Source organism: Uloborus diversus, chromosome 6, assembly GCF_026930045.1.
Source record: "Uloborus diversus isolate 005 chromosome 6, Udiv.v.3.1, whole genome shotgun sequence".
Taxonomy (NCBI): Eukaryota; Metazoa; Arthropoda; class Arachnida; order Araneae; family Uloboridae; genus Uloborus; species Uloborus diversus.
The window spans coordinates 54,976,383-54,998,667 of record NC_072736.1 but is presented as its reverse complement, the minus strand read 5'-3'; the positions used below and the strand labels follow the sequence as shown (position 1 = coordinate 54,998,667).

Below are 22,285 nucleotides of genomic sequence, written 5' to 3'. Positions count from 1 at the left end.
AACTGAAATCGTTTGCTTTCTCTTCACTTTTTTCTTTCCTTTAACTTTCAGAGATTTCATACCTTTATTTTTCCAACTTTTTTTTTCTGGACGTTTTGCTATATTTATTTTTGGTCAAATATTTGTGCGCATTTTAATTCAATAAAAGCGGTATTTTTTTTTTAATCGATTGCAAGCGCTGCTTTTTGCACGCTACGGAGAACACAGGCCCTTTTTTTTGCGTGCAGTTTTAAGTAAATAATTAAAGCCCGCGGTTTTTTGCATGATTTTTGTAGGGATTTGTGGTTAGGTTTGGTAGATAGAGAGATGATATTAAGTGGGCAAAAAATGTTTTTTTTTTTTTTTTTACAAAGAAAAGGATTGCTAATTACTATCAGAGATAGATATGCATGGATCGTATAGATAGATAGATAGAGAGAAAGAAGGGTGGACAAATATAGAGGTGGATACAGTAGATAGACAGTAAGAAATAGAGGAACTTCAACGGGGAATCAATAGCCCCCCCCCCCCACACAAACACATACCATGACTTTGAAAAAACAATGCTTTTACATAAAAGTTGAAGTGCTTTTTGTTATTTTCCGACAAAATTTGCATGAAGAGTATGCCCTTTGTGCCTCCCCCCCCTTTAAAAATATTCCGAAGGACATATAACTGGAGATAGATCTAGAAAATACTTTATTCAACACAAAATTTATTTAAGCAGCCGCCGATGGTGGCAACCTTGGCGTAAAAAGGCAAATGATAATATTGATATATAAAGAAAAACATTGATTAATACCGTCGCTAATTTGTCTAAGCAGCCGCCGAAGGTGGCAACCCTGGCGCAAAAAGGCGAGTTGCGTAAAAAGGCGGACCAGCCGGTCGCCGCAGGCGGCTAGTATTAAAAAAAGCTTTAAGAAAAAAGTTGTAACTGCATAGTTTGCGGAGTTTGCTAAGACAATTTGAACGTAAGTGACAAATACTAAGCCTTTAAAGTGGTATCTGCGCAGTTACCACTTTTTTCCTTAGTATTTTTTGTAGATACGACTTTTATACCTTAGTAAAGCAGCATATTTAATAATGTAGCAGTTTATTGTAACACAGAATGTTAAAATTAGTTTACCGTTGAATAGTTGATACAGATTGATAATAAAAACTAATACAACTTTGCATAATTGCTAAAGTAAATATTCAGCTTTTTCTATTTAAATCTATATATATAAAAATGGAGTTTGGTAAATTTGTTCCCTAAGATCTCAGAAACTACCCGGCAGATTTGGCTGAAACTTTCACTGTTTGTTCAGTTTGGTACTGGGAAGGTTTATAGACCAGTTCGAAAAAAATCCGATTGGTAGTTCCCTTTTTATTCCAATTTTAGTCCCAATTTTCGCACAAATGGCCCAATATGGGGGTCGAAAAAAACGTGCACATATTAACATTATGTCCATCGAAAGCGCCAATTTTTCTGCTGAAGGTAGCATCTGTTCGAAGTTTCTAAGTTGTATAAAAAACGAGTTTTGAGCTTTTTTGTTCCCTGTTCGAAGGCTTTCATCAACCCAAGTCATTATTTAGTGTGTCATCTCAACTCCCAAGAATTGTTGTATTGTTGAATATTTTTGCGTTTCGTCTGACTTTTTGAGGCCTTTCTCAAGTCAAATCTTAAAGTAACGTTTTTCCACAAGATTGGCTAAAAATAAATGGATTTGGCTGATCATTTTACTTTTAAACGGCGCTTATGTAATTAATGGTTTATTATTATTATTTATGCTGATTGGACACTTGCTCACTATATCCAACCAACCAGCAGAAATATCGCCAGAATTTTTTCAAAAAGATTTCAGTAGCTGATGCATTTGGCAGTTTTTTCCACTGTCGCTGTTTTTGAGCCCAAAGACTACGTAATAATGTTTCTCAGCTTTCACCATATAAACAAAATATCGCCAACCAAAGATACTTAAGAAAAAAAAATACTGTGTAAAATAATTCAACAACTAAATTAGGCAAATCCATAAACCGCACAAAAACATCCATTAATTTTTCTTTTTGCACGATTTAAAACAATCGCCAAATTTTACTACTTATTTTAGAAACATTTCGAATGAAACCGTTTAGCACCATTTTATTTTGACCAAAAGTATCTCAGCATCTGGCAACAATATTTCTATAATAAAAATTAGTAAGGAGGGGGAGTATTATCGAAGGTGTCCCAAAATGATTCTCGCAAATTTGGTAAGATTTTAAACCGCACCAAGTGCCCACAAAAATTGAAATTTCCCAAAATAACTAAAGCAAGTGTAAGGGGAACACGGGCGGCTACATTTTTTAAAACAGTTCGTACATCAATAACCATACAGAGAAGGTTTTAGATTAAAAAAAAAAAGTACTAACAGATAAATCTTTTTAAACATGCAAAGTTTAATTTCACATTTCGGAAATTCTTCAAATTTGTATATGCTTAAATGTCGTGCTTTTGTTTCTAATCTCTACATACAGTGGTTCCCAAAAGTCTTCGTACAACCTACGACTTTCAACGAAATAGGCCCCAATCCATTGGTTAGAATTAATATTTCGGAATGGGTATTTAATTATAAGATCTATGATCATTTTTTAACAAAACTACATGAAAAGTTTTTAAAAAATATTAAAACTTAATTTTTTAAAAATCAAAAACCAAAACGTGCCGGAAATTTTATCTCACAAAAGTCTTCGTACACTTTATAAAATGTCTTATATACAGTGGCTCCCAAAAGTGTTCGTACACCTTGAAATTTTGTAGTAAAGCCAAAATAACGCAAAACTGAATTCGAATACGAAGTCCATTTTTTTTTCACACCATACCTATGCCATTCTGAATAAAACCCAGTTGTTTTTTTCAAAATATTGCCAGATTTTATTTTTGAAATTTGTCAAAAAACGAAGAGAAAGAGAAAAAATACACCACAAAAGTCATCGTACACTGAAATATTTTTCGAATAAATTCGTGATTAAAAATTATCATATGTGGTTTTGTTATTATTTTTGCATTGTAATGACATTGTAAAGTCATTTGCCGTTTTTTTTGCCTATTTATTCCCTAATATTCTGCTTATTTTAAAATGGCAGGTACGCATAGAAAACAACAAACACGATTCGAAATTTGATTTTATTTCCCTTACAGTAGCTATAAATTGGTTTGAAATGCCTCTAAATTAGGTAATTTATACTATTCTATAGTGAAGTGCTTGATAAAATGCTTTAAAGACAAGAATCGGATCGAAAACATGGTAAGAAAACGTCAACTGGCAAAGTTAACAATGCGTGATCGGAGGTTTAAAGTTAAAAAAAATTATGAAAAATACACATTTGAGTGCTGAAAAAGTTTCTGCAGAATTGAATGAAACATTTTATGTTTAATTATCACTTAAAACTGTTCGCCAAGTTCTCGGATTAGCTGGAACATCTGGGACCTCTTCCCGCAGAAATTTTCTTGTTCGTGAGAAAAACAGTAAGCTTACGCTTTCCGTCGTAATATCAATGACAAATAAGCTCAAAACGTTTTGGAACAACGTCTTACTTATAGATGAAAATAATTTCAACATTTTTGTTGAATTTTTGTATAATTGTAAATAAAAGAAAAAATGAGGAATTTCATCCTAAGAACTTAGTTGGATCAGTTAATCAGGACGGTGAAGGTGTGAGGGTGCATTACAGCATCGAGACTTGGAAATTTGGAATTTTTTGATGAAATAATGAATCATGCTGTTCATTTAAATATTTTTAAAACCAATTTCAAACTATTAGGCCAAAATTTGGTAATCGGAAATAACTTTGTTTTTTATTAAGATAACGATAAGAAGCACACGTTTGCGTTTGGGGCCTCAAAAATTGTCCTTAAGCTTAGAAATATCTGCTCAATCGCCAGATGCAAACTTAATGGAACATATTTGGGGATACCTGGTAGCTAGATTCCGAAAATACACCATTAAAACGAAAATCGAACTAGAAACAGTAAGACTCCAAGTGCGGCTGAACACTTACTCAGAAATTACACAAAAAAAGAAAGAAAAAACAATGAAATCTATTCCCAGACGTTTAAAAGCTGTTGTTGATACTGCATGATATTCTACTAAATAATAACTTTGTAAAAAGTTAGATTATTTACTAATTTTTTGACATTTTTTCAAAGTGTACGAAGACTTTTGTGAGATAAAATTTCCGGCAATTTTGGTTTTTGATTTTTTAAAAATTATGTTTTGATGTTTTATTAAAAATTTTTATGTAGTTTTGTTAAAAATAGATCATAGATCTTGTAATAAAATACCTGTTTCGAAATATTAATTCTAACCAATGGATATCGGCCTATTTCATTGAAAGTCGTAGGTGTACGAACACTTTTGGGAGCCACTGTATTATTGAATAATCCAACTTTTGATTAAGTTATTAATTAGTAGAACATCATACAGTATTCATAACACCTTTTAAATATCTGGGAATAGATTTCATTCTTTTTCTATCTTTTTTTTTTTGAGTAATTTCTGAGTAGGTGCTCAACCACACTTCGAGTCTTACTGTTTCTAGCTCTATTTTCGTTTTAAAGCCCTATTTTCGTAATCTAGCCTCCATATATCTCAAAATACGTTACATTAAGTTAAAATCTGGAGATTGAAGGGGTATTTTCTAAACTTAAGGACAATTTTCGAGGCACTAGACTCAAACGTTGAAAACCGTGTGCTTCTTATCGTTATCTTGATGAAAAACGAAGTTATTTCCAATAACAAAATTTTTGGATAAGAGTTCAAAATTGGTTTTTAAAATATTTAAAGGAACATCATGATTCATTATTTCATCAAAAAATTACAAACTATCAAGTCCTGATGCTGATATGCACCCTCACACTAGAAAGCCTTCACCGTCCTGATTAACTGATACAAATAAGTTCTTAAGATTAAGTTCCTAATTTTTTCTTCTACTAACAATTATGCAACAATTTAACCAAAAATGTTGAATTCATTTTTATCTGTTAGTAAGACGTAATTCTAAAACGTTTTTGAGCTTATTTATCATCGATTTTGCAGCGAAAAGCGTAAGCGTTCTGTTTTTCGCACGACCAAGAAAATTTCTTTGGGAAGAGGTCCCATTTAATCCAGCTAATCAGAGAACTTGGCGAACAATTTTAGGTGAAAATTAAATTTAAAATGTTTCATTTAACTCTGCAGAAACTTTTACAGCACTGAAATGTGTATTTTTCATAAATTTTTTAACTTTAAATCTCCGATCACGTTTTGTCAACTTTGCCGGTTGACCTTTTTTTACCTTGTTTTCGGTTCAATTCCTTTCTTTAAAGAATTTTATCAAGCACTTTACTATACAAACAAATAAATTAACTAATTTAGAGACATTTCAAACCAATTTACCACTACTGTGGGAAAAAAATTCAAATTTTGAATGGTGTTTGTGGGTTTTTATGAATACCAGCCATTTTACAGTAATAAGCACAATATTAAGGAATAAATAAACAAAAAATTAAAGCCAAATGATTCTTAAGGGTCAACACAATACAAAAATATTAATAAAATGGCATATGATAATTTTAATCATGAATTTATCCGAAAATATTTGAGTGTACGGTGACTTTTGTGGCGTGTTATTTCTGTTTCTTCGTTTTCTGATCCATTTCAAAAAGAAGATCCGTCAATATTTTGAAAAAAACTAATGGGTTGTATTTAGAATGACATAGGAATGATGTGAAAACATATTGGACTTCATATTCGAATTCAGTTTCGAGTTATATTGGTTTTTCTAAAAAATTTCAAAGTGTACGAACACTTTTGAGAGCCACTGTAGTATAAAATGAAGTGTCCAAAAAGCGTCTGTTTGTTTGAACTCGCAAAACTCGAGAACTACCCGGCCAATTTCGCTGAAATTTTCATAATTAGTTCCTTTAAGTCATGAGAAGGTTTGCAGACCAGTTCGAAAACAATTCGATGAATAGTTCTTTTTTATTCCAATTTAGGCCCAATTTTCACATAAATGCCCGAATATGGGGTTGAAAAATTACTCGCAATTAGTAATATTATATATCGTTGGAAAGGGAAGAATTTTCCTCGTTCTACGCAATTTGTTCCAACGCTCTAACTTAATTGCGGCGGGAGTTATTTACGTTTTTAGCTCGAATTTGTTTAGGCTTAGCTGAAATTTAGGCACTACTTTCTTCATTAAATTTATCAATAAAAAGTGAAGGAATTGTCCTACAGTTTTCTTTTTGACACCATTGAAAAAAGCTACCTTTTTTACTCCAGATCTAACTCGACCTATGGTCGGAAGTTTAACCCTCTATCTCCATTAGAAAAAAAAGTTACAAGCGAATTAAATGAAGTTCGAAAATCTGTTCTCTATTCGCAACTCCAACGAACTATAGGGGGCACTGCAGTCACTGTCTAATGGCGGAATTTAAAACTAAAACAAACGCATGTGGTAACGAAGAAAATGCTAAAAGTGTTGTGATTTTTGTTGTTATGTATGATTTTTTCGCTTTATTCATTTGAAAAGATTTTTCAAAGTCTTTTGGTTATTCTGACCCATATAGAAAGAGATTAGAAACCAAAAAGTATTACGAAAGTAAACAATTAATGCAGAACACACAGTAAGTTGTTCTGAAGCAGCCATTTTCACGATGTTGAATTCGGAATTCATAAATTTTTGGTTCGCTTCGAACGGCATTTTCATTTTGTACCGTTTTTTCTATACATTAGTACATATTAAGTTCAGTTTCGTGACATTTCCGGCATTTGTTGACATTTTTGTCACTTAGTGCACATACGTGGCAGACTGTCAAGAGTAACGTTTAACACTAGATAATTTATTTCTATGACTATATGATTGGATATCCAAAGAAATCATGCATTTAATTCATTCGTCTTGGAAATGATTTACCGGATTTGCGAAATCTTGTCAAGATACATTATTCTTTCACACAATTTGAAAACCATAACCCTATAAACAGATTTTTGGCGAGCTTTTATTTTTTATTGTTCAAATTCTTAACGTTCTTTCTGGATTTTTCAATCTGTTCTGCGATAAATATTTTCAAGAAAATTTATTTGCATACTGTCTATTTCAGTAGGATACTGTAGTAACAAAGGTTATTTAAATCATTTATGTGGAATTAGGTTAAGGAAAAGTGTCCAGTCAATGTTGTTAAGTTCGTTTTTTTTTTTTTTTTTCATCGAATTGAAAAACTGATATTTATTCAAATTCACTCAGAACAAAATAAATAAAATGTGTACTCACAGTTTATATATGGTGGTAGTTTTCTTTTCAGTTGATTGACCATTATTTCTTTTTACTTATCGAATTCTGTAATCTTACTATTCGGAACTCCAGCGCTCGAATACGCTACCTTGCGGTGATGTATAAAACTGCGAATGCAACTAAAACTTTGCCACGTTGCGTTCCATGTGTTTCTGTTGACGTAAACACAGGCAGTTTGTTCTGAGTATTTATTAACGCAATCGATGTGTCTTAGTTTGCTTTCAGCTACAGAAATTAATTCGTCCCTTAGTAGTATTCTCGAGCTCCTCAAAATAATGTTAGTTTTCATTATTTCCTTAATAATAGGTGAAAGCGAAAATTCTGGATTAACAAACTTGGATAACGTTCTACAAGGTAAAAAATTTTATTGTTTTGTATGAATTTGTAAGAATATGGGAGTTTTTTTAATCTTAAATTAATTAAACTTACCATATTTTACAGCAGCATTTAGTTGGAATGGACAGTATGCAAAATATTTTCTTGAATATATTATCGTAGAACAAAATGAATAACCGAGAAAGAATTTACTTTATTCCTTTTATTCTCAGCTGAAAGGTATCGCCAAATTTGTTTAGGATTATAATTTTGTCATTGTGCGAGCAAAGTAGCCTTGGCGAGATTTCGCGTTTTTAGTTAAACCATTTTCAATTTTTATCATGAGTGGAATAAAATGGTAGTAAGATTACAGAATTCGATAAGTAAAAAGAAATAATTGTCAATCAACTGAAAAGAAAACTACCACCATATATCCGTGAGAATTTTGTTGATTATTTGCATAACATGACACAATTAAATCGTAACTCAGAAATTAGAAAAATCGAAACAGAAAATTTTTAAATTAACCGATTCGGGAATTCGAGAGAAATAACTCAGCTACAAATGGAAAACAAGCGCTAGCCAAAGCAAAGCAAAGAAGTGTCATCTTCTTTCGATAACAATTTGTAATGTCATATTGAATTTTCTAGCATTAATTGTTGTTCTTGTCAGGCCACAATTATTATTTAGTTTTATCAAGAATTGATAAATATCGAATTCAACATCGTGAAAATGGCTGCTTAGAACTACGAACTACGTACTTTGCATTAATGTTTGACGTTTAGTAATGCTTCTTGAATTCTCATTTCTTTCTACGTGGGTCAGAATATCAACAAGACTTTGAAAATTAATTTAAAAAGAATAAAGCGAAACAATCATACGTTCGAACAAAAATCACAACACTTTTAGCATTTTCTTCGTTACCATGTGCGTTTGTTTTAGTTTTCAATTCCGCCATTAGACAGTGACTTCAGTGCCCCCTATAGTTCGTTGGAGTTGCGAATCATTTTATTCCACTCATGATAAAAATTAAAAATGGTTTAACTAAAAACGCGAAATCTCGCCAAGGCTACTTTGCTCGCACAATTCCAAAACTATAACCCTAAACAAATTTGGCGAAACCTTTCAGCTGAGAATAAAAGGAATAAAGTAAATTCTTTCTCGGTTATTCATTTTGTTCTTCGATAATATATTCAAGAAAATATTTTGCATACTGTTCATTCCAACTAAATGCTGCTGTAAAATATGATTAGTTAAATTAATTTAAGACTAAAAAAAACTCATATTCTTACAAATTCATACAAAACAATAAAAAATTTTACCTGGTATAACGTTATCCAATTTTGTTAATCCAGAGTTTTCTTGTTTACGCTTCCACCATTTAATACTTTTTTGAAAGAAATAAGGAAAACTAACATTATTTTGAGAAGCTCGAGAATACTACTAAGGGACGAATTAATTTCTGTTGTTGAAGGCGTTCTTAGACATGTTGAATGCGTTACTCAGAACAAACTGACCGCGTTTACGTCAACAGATACACGTGGAGCGCAACGTGGCAATGTTTTAGTTGCATTCGCAGTTTTATAAATCACCGCAAGGTAGCGTATTCGAGCGCTGGAGTTCCGAATTCAAGTTTTTAACCATTTTATTTTGCGTTTCACGGTAACGCTTTTTGAATCCATCATTTCCATCTTTCTCATTTTCAATTCTGAAACTTATTTTATTTTGTGTTTCCATGGTTATGCTTTTTAAATCCATCTTTCTCATTTTATTTAATTTCTTTAAAGTATTTTAATATCTGTCGTCATTGTTTGGAGGGGAAATTTTGCATGCTGATTTTTTTTTTCTTTTATTTATCCCTGATTGTTGAATATACGTCACTTGACACAATTTTTGTTTCCAAAATAGACCGGGCAAAGCCGGGCAATGCAGCTAGTGTTTATTTAAAATGCAAATTCAAAAAATGAAATGCATGTAAAATATTCATATTTAATTCTTTCATGCAAAAAAAAAAACGCATTTCATTCTACGGTCAGTAATATTTTTTTTAAGTATCGTCTGCTGTCAAAATTATCTTCATGGTCGGTAAAAATGAATCTAGAAAATAAAACATTATTTAAAAAAACACATTCTTTGAATATAAAAAACAGAAAATTGTTATGAATTAAAGTTTTAACTGTCTGGGATTTTAAAAATGGTATCTTTCAGAAGGTAGATTCTGTTAGATTTGTATTAACAAAACTAGCAAAAATACCCGGCGTTGCCTGGGTCAGTAATAATTATGAGAAAAAATCGTTACTTGCTTTTTTTTTCTGGTTTAAGTGAAAGAATTTAAAACACATTTTTTTGACATGATTAAAAGTAGAGTTTCTTCCTTACCAATAAAAGTAAAATAGCAATAAGTATAAAGAACAAAATAGTATTGATTTAGAAACGAAAGCACTATATATTTAAGCATATACAAATTTCCAAAACATGAAATTATTCTTCTCATGTTTAAAAAGATGAATCTGTTGATACTTTTTTTTTTTTTAACATGAAGTCTAAAACCTTCTCTGTATTGCTATTCGGAACTCCAGCGCTCGAATACGCTACCTTGCGGTGATTTATAAAACTGCGTCTGCACCTAAAACATTGCCACGTTGCGCATCACGTGTGTCTGTTGACGTAAACACAGGCAGTTTGTTCTGAGTATTTATTAACGCAATCGATGTGTCTTAGTTTGCTTTCAGCTACAGAAATTAATTCGTCCCCTAAGAGTATTCTCGAGCTTCTCAAAATAATGTTAGTTTTTCTTATTTCTTTCAAAAAAGTATTAAATGGTGGAAGCGTAAACAAGAAAACTCTGGATTAACAAAATTGGATAACGTTATACCAGGTAAAAATTTTTATTGTTTTGTATGAATTTGTAAGAATATGAGTTTTTTTTAATCTTAAATTAATTTAACTAATCATATTTTACAGCAGCATTTAGTTGGAATGGACAGTATGCAAAATATTTTCTTGAATATATTATCGTAGAACAAAATGAATAACCGAGAAAGAATTTACTTTATTCCTTTTATTCTCAGCTGAAAGGTTTCGCCAAATTTGTTTAGGGTTATAGTAGTTTTAGTATTGTGCAAGCAAAGTAGCCTTGGCGAGTTTTCGCGTTTTTAGTTAAACCATTTTTAATTTTTATCATGAGTGGAATAAAATGATAGTAAGATTACAGAATTCGATAAGTAAAAAGAAATAATGGTCAATCAACTGAAAAGAAAACTACCACCATATATAAACTGTGAGTACACATTTTATTTATTTTGTTCTGAGTGAATTTGAATAAATATCAGTTTTTCAATTCGATGAAAAAAAAAACGAACTTTACAACATTGACTGGACACTTTTCTTTAACCTAATTCCACATAAATGATTTAAATAAAATTTGTTTCTACAGTATCCTACTGAAATAGACAGTATGCAAATAAATTTTCTTGAAAATATTTATCGCAGAACAGATTGAAAAATCCAGAAAGAACGTTAAGAATTTGAACAATAAAAAATAAAAGTTCGCCAAAAATCTGTTTATAGGCTTATGGTTTTAAAATTATGTGAAAGAATAATGTATCTTGACAAGATTTCGCATATCAGGTAAATTATTTCCATGACGAATGAATTAAATGCATGATTTCTTTGGATATCCAATCATATAGTCATAGAAATAAATTATCTAGTGTTAAACGTTACTCTTGACAGTCTGCCACGTATGTGCACTATGTGACAAAAATGTCAACAAATGCTGGAAATGTCACGAAACTGAACTTAATATGTACTAATGTATAGAAAAAACGGTACAAAATGAAAATGCCGTTCGAAGCGAACCAAAAATTTATGAATTCCGAATTCAACATCGTGAAAATGGCTGCTTCAGAACAACTTACTGTGTGTTCTACATTAATTGTTTACTTTCTTAATACTTTTTGATTTCTAATCTCTTTCTATATGGGTCAGAATATCCTCAAGACTTTGAAAAATCTTTTCAAACGAATAAAGCGAAAAAATCATACATACGAACAAAAATCACAACACTTTTAGCATTTTCTTCGCTACCACATGCGTTTGTTTTAGTTTTCAATTCCGCCATTAAACAGTGACTGCAGTGCCCCCTATAGTTCGTTGGAGTTGCGAATTGACGTTGCTCGTTATCCCCTTATACTTGCTTTAGTTATTTTGGGAAATTTCATTCAATCATTGTGGGCTCTTGGTGCGATTTTACCGAATTTGCGGGAATCGTTTTGGGATACCTTCGATGATGCTCCTTCCTTCTTTCCTTACTTTGTAAAAACGATGTATTAATTTTCGTTACAAAGATATTATCGCCAGGTGCTGAGATACTTTTGGTCACCATAAAATGGCGCTAAAGAGTTTCATTCGAAATGTTTCCAAAATAAGTAGTAAAATTTGACGATTGTTTGAAATTGTGCAAAAAGGAAAAATTAATGGAAGTTTTTGTACTGTTTATGGATTTGCTTAATTTAAATGCTGGATTATTTAACACAGTAAAAAAAGTTTTTTAAAGATTCTTTGATTGGCGATATTTTGTTTACATGGTGAAAACTGAGAAATATTATGACGTAGCCTTCGGCTTCAAAAACAGCGACATTGAAAAAAACTGCCAAATGCATCAGCTACGGAAATATTTCTGCAAAAATTTTGGCGATCTGCTGGTTGATTGGATAATGAGTAAGTGTTCAATCAGCATAAATAATAATAAAAACCATTAATTACACTAAAGTTCCGTTTAAATGGAAAATGATCAGCCAAATCATGTATTATTTGCCAATCTTGTGCAAAAATCTTACTTCAAGATTTGACTTGAGAAAAGCCTTGAACAGTCACGAAAAGCAAAGATAGTCAACAATACAACAATAGTCGCTATCGACAGGGAGTTGAGATGATACGCTAAATACTGTATTGAGTTTAGGAAAGCCTTCGAACATGGAACTAAAATGCTCATAACTCGTATTTTATTCTACTTAGAAATTTCGAATAAGTGCCATCTTCAGCAGAAAAATCAGAGCTTTCGATGGACATATAATGTAAATATTTGCAAGTATTTTTTCATCCCTATATTAGAGAATTTATACGAAAATTGTATTTTATTCCTCCCCTAAGGGGGGTTTTGCCCCCCATAACGGGACGAAAACTACCCTATGTGTTATTCTGATGCATAAGCTATATTATTGTAAAGTTTCATCAAAATCCGTTCAGTAGTTTTTGCGTGAAAGAGTAACAAACATCTATACATCCAAACATCCATACATCCATACAGACAAACTTTCGCATAAATAATAGTAGTAAGATAAAGCGAAACAGCTAAGTACAAAGAAAGCAGATGTTTTCAGTATTATTTAATGATACTTTGAGCACGTTTTACTAAGCTATTTTTGTTGTATCTGTGCAGATACCCCTACAAGTGCCTAGTAATTGTCACTTACGGTGAAAATAGTTTAGTATATGAAAAGGTTGTGAAAAGAAAATTTGTCGTAACCACATTTATTAATTTTAAATTAACATTTTTACAAAAGTACTCTCTTGCCGTTTTTAGATAAGTTATTTACGAAACAACTACCGCAAGTTGAGCATTTAATTAAGTCATACATCAAAGAAATGAGTTGTAAAACTTTAATCGTCAATTTCTCATTTTGAGCTCTACTGCAGATATCACATCTGTGCTTAACACGGCAGTATTCACCTAACATTCAATTAGCTGACAGTGCAGCTGTAATAAATTTAGTTTGTTCTTATGGTTGTTAGGATGAATTTTTAAATAAAAACAACAGAAACGTTTGTTTCCAATTGCTTTTCTTAATGAAAAAAAAAAATCAATTTTTCTCTTTTCGTTGACATAAGAATTCAAATAACAACTTAAACCACGGCGACTTCAGATGAGTTGAAAATATTTGTTTTACGTATTAATTAAAAAACGAAGAAAAAAATATTTTACTGAAAAATACAATGTTTTTATTATTTACGTGATCTCAAACGTATAAAGGTAACTTTTATTACCTTTAACTTTTCAAAGAGAGTGGAAAAGCACGATTTATCCGAATGAACTAAGAGTTTCTGAACATAAAAATTTTATTCTCAAGAATTCAATCATTCAAAACATGATTGTAAAAGTCTTGTTCAAGTAATTCCTTTAATAAACGTCTACACTCTACAGCTATGCGAAGTGTTTCAAGATATCCTACTATTACTAATATTGCACATTACACAGTAAGCATAGAACTCCTACTAACCAGGAAACCGTACGATAGTGAAATAATGAAAAAAAATAAATAAATAAATAAATAAGAAGCAATCAAAAGAGCATTGTAAAACCTGTTTCTGGACGCATAAATTATATACCCTCGTGTCTGTAACCCAGCCGTAGATGGGGTTTGGTCTTTGGGGGACCAGGCCCGTCCCTATGCCGGTCCCAAGCCCGGGTAAATGGGGAGGGTTTTGCGATGGTGTAGCATCCACGCATGTAAAACGACCACTCTTTACTTACGCTTGAGCAGATCTGCCCAGTGGCTATCGAGTGGAACAGTGAGTAGGCAATGGGCACCACCGGAGTCAGGTCCGTACCTGGGTCCACGGTGTCTAGAGTCGTAAGTGGTTTAGTTCTTGTTCCCTTATGGGTAAGGGGGCCCCGGCCGAAAGGTCCGTTCTCTGGAAGCCCCAGATGGCATAGCAGAGCGGGGTTCCCTATTGTGTACCCTCGTGTCTGTCCCCTTTATAGAAATATGAGGTTTTAAAGCCTGCTGAAATTTTAAGAAAAATCGCCAAATTTAGCGAGTTTTAGTGAGCCGTGGAAGACGATCTTTCACACGATTTGTAGATGGATGCAGATGGTGAAATTGTGTGATCAATTTTTCGCCAAATCTTTGGATTTTGTGCTTTTCTTAAAGTTTTGGCAGAAGTTTTTGAGCCCTTATGTCTCGATAACGTGCGGACGCGAGCAAATAATTTTTGCACCAAAAATATATCTCAAGGTACTCTTTCGCTTGCTACAGCCTGCCCACGGAATGGGCAATGGGATCATTTCAAAAATTTTTAAAGTATTTTTTTTTCTGAAAGAATATGCTTATAAAAACATAAGATCTTACCGTTTTTTTTTTGAAAATAATTTGACTAAGTTTAATATTTTTTAAAAAATACTTTAATCGGTACGCTTTTATTGTTTACGCTTCTGCCGATGACATCCCAAATGATGAAATGCATTCACTGTCGCCATTCGAAGAACGTAATATTTAATTCGCTTCTTTGGTCACGTGTACTGGCAACGATGTGGTTGGTAGCAAGCGTATAGCGCATAGACTAATAATAAGAATAGACCGAGCTATGGCAACCCTTTTGCTGCTCATAAACCAAACCATGTGACTAGTGGATATCCTAGCAACAGCGGGCGTTGATCGTAGCAGACGATCGAAATAAAATAAATAAAAATTGATGGAACACGGAAGAATGATCTTTTATGGAGTCCGATTTGTAAATTTGTTATTCTAAGTTGTAAATATTTTGTTAATATAGTGAGTTTTTCGTTTAGAAAGTGTTGTGCATTTTCTTTAGTCAATTTCAATAACTCTCTAAGTAAGCAATTAAATATTCAAGCGCCCAAAAAGAATCGGCAAACGGTAAGATTTTTACCTACAATTTCAATTTAAGATTCCGATTAGTACATTTTTGCGTTAACGCAAAACGTTTACGCCATTACGTTTACGCCAACGCTGACGTAGTAGTTCCGAATGAAATAAAAGTTACTGAAAACTGACCAAAAACTATTACTAGTGTCAAAATAATGCATAACTAAAAAAAACTGTTCAATCTCTGCACTTGGAAATTTTTTTTTAATGAAAACAGATTGTCTTAAAATACATGTCGAGTGTCAAACTATAGATAATGCTGCTAGCAACCATGCTGCCAAAGTCTTCGCCAAGCCCTTCCACTAGTCACGTGATACATCTATGAACCAATTTTCTTCATCAGCAAGAATGAAAAAGCTCGGTCTACTCTTATTATTAGTCTATGGTATAGCGCAATAATTCACTCGACGTTAAATCCCGGTTATCACTAATTTGCCATTTCAACTGCGCTTGCGCGCGGACTTAGCTGATTTCAAAAATCTTGCTAAAATTAATTACAAACATTTTAAATTTGGTAACAAATATGAGATAGCAACAGATAAAAATTAGAAATCACAAACATAGACTAATAATAAGAGTAGACCGAGCTACGGCAACCCTTTTGCAGCTCATAAACCAAACCATGTGAATGGGTGGGTATCCTAGCAACAGCGGACGTTGATCGTAGCAGAAAATCGTAGCATTTGAAAATTTCTTATTCTAAAGCTGTAAATATTTTGTTAATATAGTGAGTTTTTCGTTTAGATAGTACTATGCATTTTCTTTAGTCAATTTCAATAACTCTCTAAGCAATTAAAGATGTAAGCGTACAAAAAGAATCGGCAAACGGTAAGATTTTTACCAACAATTTCAATTTAAGATACCGTTTAGTACATGTTTGCGGTAACGCAAAACGTTTACGCCATTACGTTCACGCCAACGCTGACGTAGCAGTTCCGAATGAAATAAAAGTTACTGAAAACTGTGATCAAAAACTAATTTCTAATGTCAAAATAATGCATAACTAAAAGAAAAACAGTTCAATCTCTGCACCTGGAAAAAAATTATAATGAAAACACACTACGTCTTAAAATACATGTCGAGTGCCAGATTATAGATAATGTTGCCATCTAGCAACCATGCTGCCAAAGTTTTCGCCAAGCCTCCCACCAGTCACATGATGTATCCATGAACCAATTTTTTCATCAGGAAGTCTCTGGGAAAGCTCGGCCGACTATTATTATTAGTCTATGATCACAAAGCTTTCTCTGATTTAGTATTTAGGCCTCGGTAAAGATTGAGTTTTGCTTCTTAATTATTAATGGATTCGGAGTCTGATTTTTCTATCTAACAAAGGCCCTTTTGAGGGCCAAATTTTTAACCCCAGAAGAGCGTACTAGAATTGCAGCATCACGTCTAATACTAAACTGAACCCTCAACGTAAATAAAAATTTATAATACTAAGTTGTTTACGCCTAACGTAAAATATCCGCAGAAGACGGATTTCTGTACTAATATTCCAATCATTTTTGGAGTACACAACGTGTTTTACATTTATGTTAAATAAATATTTCCAAACCAGTAAATGTTGAAGTGTCATTTTCTCTTAAGATTATAAGTTATTCATATATCCGTAGTTTCATATAATATGTCACGAAATCGCTGCGAAAATATTCTAATCGCATTCATTAATTTGTTGGGACTCTCGCTCAGCCTAAATATAAACAAGCAACACGAAATCGTAAAACAGAAAGCCCAAAAAGCTAAGTCCGTGCGCAAGCGCAGTTGAAATGGCAAATTTGTGATAACCGGGATTTAACGTCTAGTCAATAATTCATTCGCTTCTTGATTATCATAACGTGGAATCGCGGCAGACAGATGCACCAAGTGCATCATTTGTGACGTCATAAAGACCACGCCTAGTTTGAAAAATCGGACATTTTAAAAAATTAATTAAAAAATAACTTTTGGGAAAATGAAAGTATTTTCTGGGTCCATGCTATTTTTTGTGCTTATCCTATCAATTTTAGTGACTAAAAGTAGTACATTTGACTGAAGGAAACAACCCCATTGGCAAACGTCCAGTGAAGACGAGTCTATCTGAATGAAAGGGAAAAGTAAAACTTTAATGCGCGTATTCCGCTCATTTGAATGTGACTGCTGTGCTTAATTCAGAGGCTAACATACATCTGCGAAAGCTGGTATCCTTGAAAACTAATAAATGCGTCCATTTCCGCCTTTAAACCGGATGTTGGCCTTTCCATCTAATCGGTGGTCAGACTGTACCTATTTAAACTTTTTTCATTACCACACTATTAGTGTGGCTCTCTGGTTAGATATATACTCTTAATAAAATCTCTATGACAGTATGATACAGAGCAAGCTTTGCTCGATATTTTTCGGCAGAAATGAAACATGTCATTTGACTTATACAACTTATACAAACATCTTCAGAAAAGGAAGAGCTTCTGATGATTTTAGGGGTTAAGATTCACTAATTTATTACTTTCTTTCTAACGGTGTGAGATATTCTCCTGAAATTTCTCGTTGACTCAAATTTGGCATTTAGCACGAAAATGTGCCTTAATATTCTAAATTATGGCTCAAAGACTGGACACAAGTATTTACTAGTCGAATAATGTAGTTTTCTGAAGAAATAATGATCAAGGAGTATTTGTGTAAAATTGCGAAAAAAAAATTTGCGTTGAAAAAATAAATCACACAGGAAAAAAAATCGCAACCGATTTAGAGCATTGTGGGAACTAAACTAATAGTGAATTAAATAGTATAGTGAAATTAATTTAAACTAAGCAAATGAATTTCTTTCTTCCTTTTCCAGTTACTCTTCCTTTTAAGTTTAAAGCTATACAAACATTATTCTACGTAACACAAAATCAGGGTCCGAAAAATCCTGGTAAATTAAAAAAAAAAAAAAAAACTTAAAGACCAATTTTGCAGAACAAAAAGCTTTAAAAACTCATGTTAAACTGGAATTACTCTGAGAAATTATTAGTCTGGTTCTCAGTTTTTTTTCCTGGTTTCTGAGAGTTTACAATTTTTCTCAATCTCTGCATATACTGTAGAACGAAAATAACGTATTACTTTTTGAAAAATGTGTTATATTTGCAAACAACTTTTATTAGTTGCCATGTCCGAAAGTTTTTTGCTTTAAAATTTATGCCTCTTTACTGATTTAATGAATAAAGTATCATTTTTTTGTAGTAAAAGCCTCCGCCTAAAAAAAGTTAATTTTTTTTTCTTTTCCCTCGTATTCCGTGCCTCCTATTGTAACCGCTATTTATTTATTTATTTACTTATTTTTTAGTGTAATGAATTTTGTATCCCAATGGGTGGATTATTTAAAATCAATCAAAATAATTGAGCGAAAACAAGAGCGCCAACTCACCTGTTTTCGTTCTGCAAACAAAAGTTACGAGCAGGAGCAAGAGAAGTGTTCTGCAGATGATTATCATCCCTTCGATATTGCAGCAAGCTCTTGTGACGACATCTTTGCGGATGTCTTTTCCCCAAAATCAGGAATCCGTGTTGGAACAAAGTGACGAAATTGGTTGAAGAGAAATATTTTGATCTGCTGCAAAACAAATACAGTTGTTAGCATATTTCTTTGAAATATGTACATGTCGAAACTCATTTAGTTTTCACGCTGAATTAAAAAGCAAATTCTACTCATATAATGAGCACTTGAGACGGATATTTTTTAAACACGCATATTCAGGGCAAATAAACTACAAAAGGAGGAACTTTCATGGATAAAACTATAATTTTTAAAATTATTTCTTCATTTTCATGCACGCGTGTATTTATTTTTTCATTTTTATTTAGGTATTTGGGAGCTACAGCAACCTACTCGATGCCGCCTTTTAATCTGGCACGTCATTTATGGAGGATCAGAAAGGGGAAATGGGCCCCACCCCCCTGGATTTGAGAAATTAATATATTTGCGTAAAAGTAGGTATGGTTTTGGTTGTTTTTCGTTACAATTTGCACTGATTACTCACCCTTTTGCCCCCCCCCCCTATAAAACGTCGAGATGGCGGGCCTACTTTTAATCATCGGAACTGCTTGCGCACTTTCCGTCATATAATTTAACTAGCTGTACTCGCAGGGCGGTGCCCGTGTTAAGAATTTAAAGGAAGTGCGTTGAATAAAAAAAAAATCCATGCCCCTGCCCACTGTTTTTACGCCAAGTTCGCCGCCTACGGCGGTTGTTTAAATAAATTTGGCAACGGTATTAATTAATCAATATCTATCTTTTTCGTATTTTCTATACCTATTTCCAGTTGCGTTTTGTGTCATTCACCTTTTTACGCCAAAATTGCCGTAGTCAAATATGTAACATAAAATAGATACAGCGAAACGTCCGGTGGAAGCGACCGTGCTACAGTAACCCATCGAATTAACGAGTGAAACTAACTCTGGTCGATAAGCAATTGCAATTAAAAAGCACGGTACATCTAGGACAAAAAGGAAATCCCGAATCCTGTACGAAAAAGGATACAACTCCCCAGCAGAAAAACAAAACAATTAAAAAACACGGTACATCTAGGACAAAAAGGAAATCCCGCACCCGGTATGAAAAATTTAATTATAGAAAAGCTAACGTTTGAGAAAAGGAAAAAAATCTCTAGAATTAAAAAAATATCTCCCCCCCCCCCTTCCCTTCTGATGTCAAATAATCAGTAATCATATTTTTAAACTAAAATGCGTGAACATCCTTTAAAAACCTAAATGCGAAATAAACAAATAATCCGTAACTCCATTGTTTATCGCCAAATTCGCCAAGCGACTTTCAAATATCAACAGGCCGACGCATCAGTTTAAGTTTAGCCATTTTGGATCGGATTTTTCATTGTTGCGGAGCTAGGGTTACCAGAGCAAAATTTCGGGTTTTGCCAAATTTTCAGAAAGTAGTATTTTATTTTATAAACAACTAGCAAAAATACCCGGCGTTGCCTGGGTCAGTAATAATTATGAGAAACAATCGTTACTTGCCCCTGTTTTCTGTTTTAAACGAAAGAATTTAAAACAAACCTTTTTGACGTGATTAAAAATCAAGCTTCTTCCTTACTCATTAAACTAAAATAGCAATAAGTATAAAGAACAAAATAGTATTCAATTAGAAACGAAAGCACGACATTTAAGCATATACAAATTTGAAGAATTTCCGAAATATGAAATTAAACTTTACATGTTTAAAAAGATTTATCTGTTAGTACTTTTAAATCTTAAACCTTCTCTATATGGCTACTGATGTACGAACTGTTTTAAAAAATGTTTCCCTTACACTTGCTTTAGTTATTTTGGGAAATTTCAATTATTGTGGGCACTTGGTGCGGTTTAAAATCTTACCAAATTTGCGAGAATCATTTTGGGGCACTTTCGATAATACTCCCCCTCCTTACTAATTTTTATTATAGAAATATTGTTGCCACATGCTGGGATACTTTTAATCAAAAAAAAAATGACGCTAAACGGTTTCATCCGAAATGTTTCCAAAATAAGTAGTAAAATTTGGCGATCGTTTGAAATTGTGCAAAAAGAAAAATTAATGGAAGTTTTTGTGAGGTTTATGGATTTGCCTAATTTAGTTGTTGAATTATTTTACACAGTATTTTTTTTTTTTTAATTATCTTTGATTAGCGATATTTTGTTTATATGGTGAAAGCTGAGAAACATTATTACGTAGTCTTTGGGCTCAAAAACAGCGACAGTGGAAAAAACTGCCAAATTCATCATCATCAGCTACTGAAATCTTTCTGAAAAAATTCTGACGATATTTCTGCTGGTTGGTTGGATATAGTGAGCAAGTGTCCAATCAGCATAAATAATAATAATAAACCATTAATTACATAAGTTCCGTTTAAAAGTAAAATGATCAGCCAAATCCATTTATTTTTAGCCAATCTTGCGGAAAAACGTTACTTTAAGATTTGACTTGAGAAAAGCCTCAAAAAGTCAGACGAAACGCAAAAATATTTAACAATACAACAATTCTTGGGAGTTGAGATGACACACTAAATAATGACTTGGATTGATGTAAGCCTTCGAACAGGGAACAAAAAAGCTCATAACTCATTTTTTATACAACTTAGAAACTTCGAACAGATGCTATTCGGAACTCCAGCGCTCGAATACGCTACCTTGCGGTGATTTATAAAACTGCGAATGCAACTAAAACATTGCCACGTTGCGCATCACGTGTGTCTGTTGACGTAAACACAGGCAGTTTGTTCTGAGTATTTATTAACGCATATTTATTAACGCAATCGATGTGTCTTAGTTTGCTTTCAGCTATAGAAATTAATTCGTCCCTTAGTAGTATTCTCGAGCTTCTCAAAATAATGTTAGTTTTTCTTATTTCTTTCAAAAAAGTATTAAATGGTGGAAGCGTAAACAAGAAAACTCTGGATTAACAAAATTGGATAACGTTATACCAGGTAAAATTTTTTATTGTTTTGTATGAATTTGTAAGAATATGAGTTTTTTTTAAATCTTAAATTAATTTAACTAATCATATTTTACAGCAGCATTTAGTTGGAATGGACAGTATGTAAAATATTTTCTTGAATTTATTATCGTAGAACAAAATGAAAAATGTTTAACCGAGAAAGAATTTACTTTATTCCTTTTATTCTCAGCTGAAAGGTTTCGCCAAATTTGTTTAGGGTTATAGTTTTGGAATTGTGCGAGCAAAGTTGCCTTGGCGAGATTTCTCGTTTTTAGTTAAACCATTTTTAATTTTTATCATGAGTTTAATAAAATGATAGTAAGATTACAGAATTCGATAAGTAAAAAGAAATAATGGTCAATCAACTGAAAAGAAAACTACCACCATATATAAACTGTGAGTACACATTTTATTTATTTTGTTCTGAGTGAATTTGAATAAATATCAGTTTTTCAATTCGATGAAAAAAAAAACGAACTTAACAACATTGACTGGACACTTTTCCTTAACCTAATTCCACATAAATGATTTAAATAACCTTTGTTACTACAGTATCCTACTGAAATAGACAGTATGCAAA

General features: G+C 32.6%; 1 protein-coding gene across 3 annotated transcripts in view; it reads right to left on the bottom strand.

Annotated features, from left to right (window-relative positions):
- Nucleotides 1-22,285, bottom strand: part of LOC129224722 (uncharacterized) — a 140,251-nt gene that overhangs the window by 76,099 nt on the left and 41,867 nt on the right. For 2 of the 3 annotated variants that reach the window (XM_054859269.1, XM_054859271.1), the window contains exon 2: nt 18,643-18,828. In XM_054859269.1, the coding sequence (XP_054715244.1) occupies nt 18,643-18,709 (67 nt within the window). In that variant the 5' untranslated portion in view covers nt 18,710-18,828. The remainder of the gene's footprint in view (nt 1-18,642; nt 18,829-22,285) is intronic. The other variant, XM_054859270.1, reaches the window with a different exon arrangement.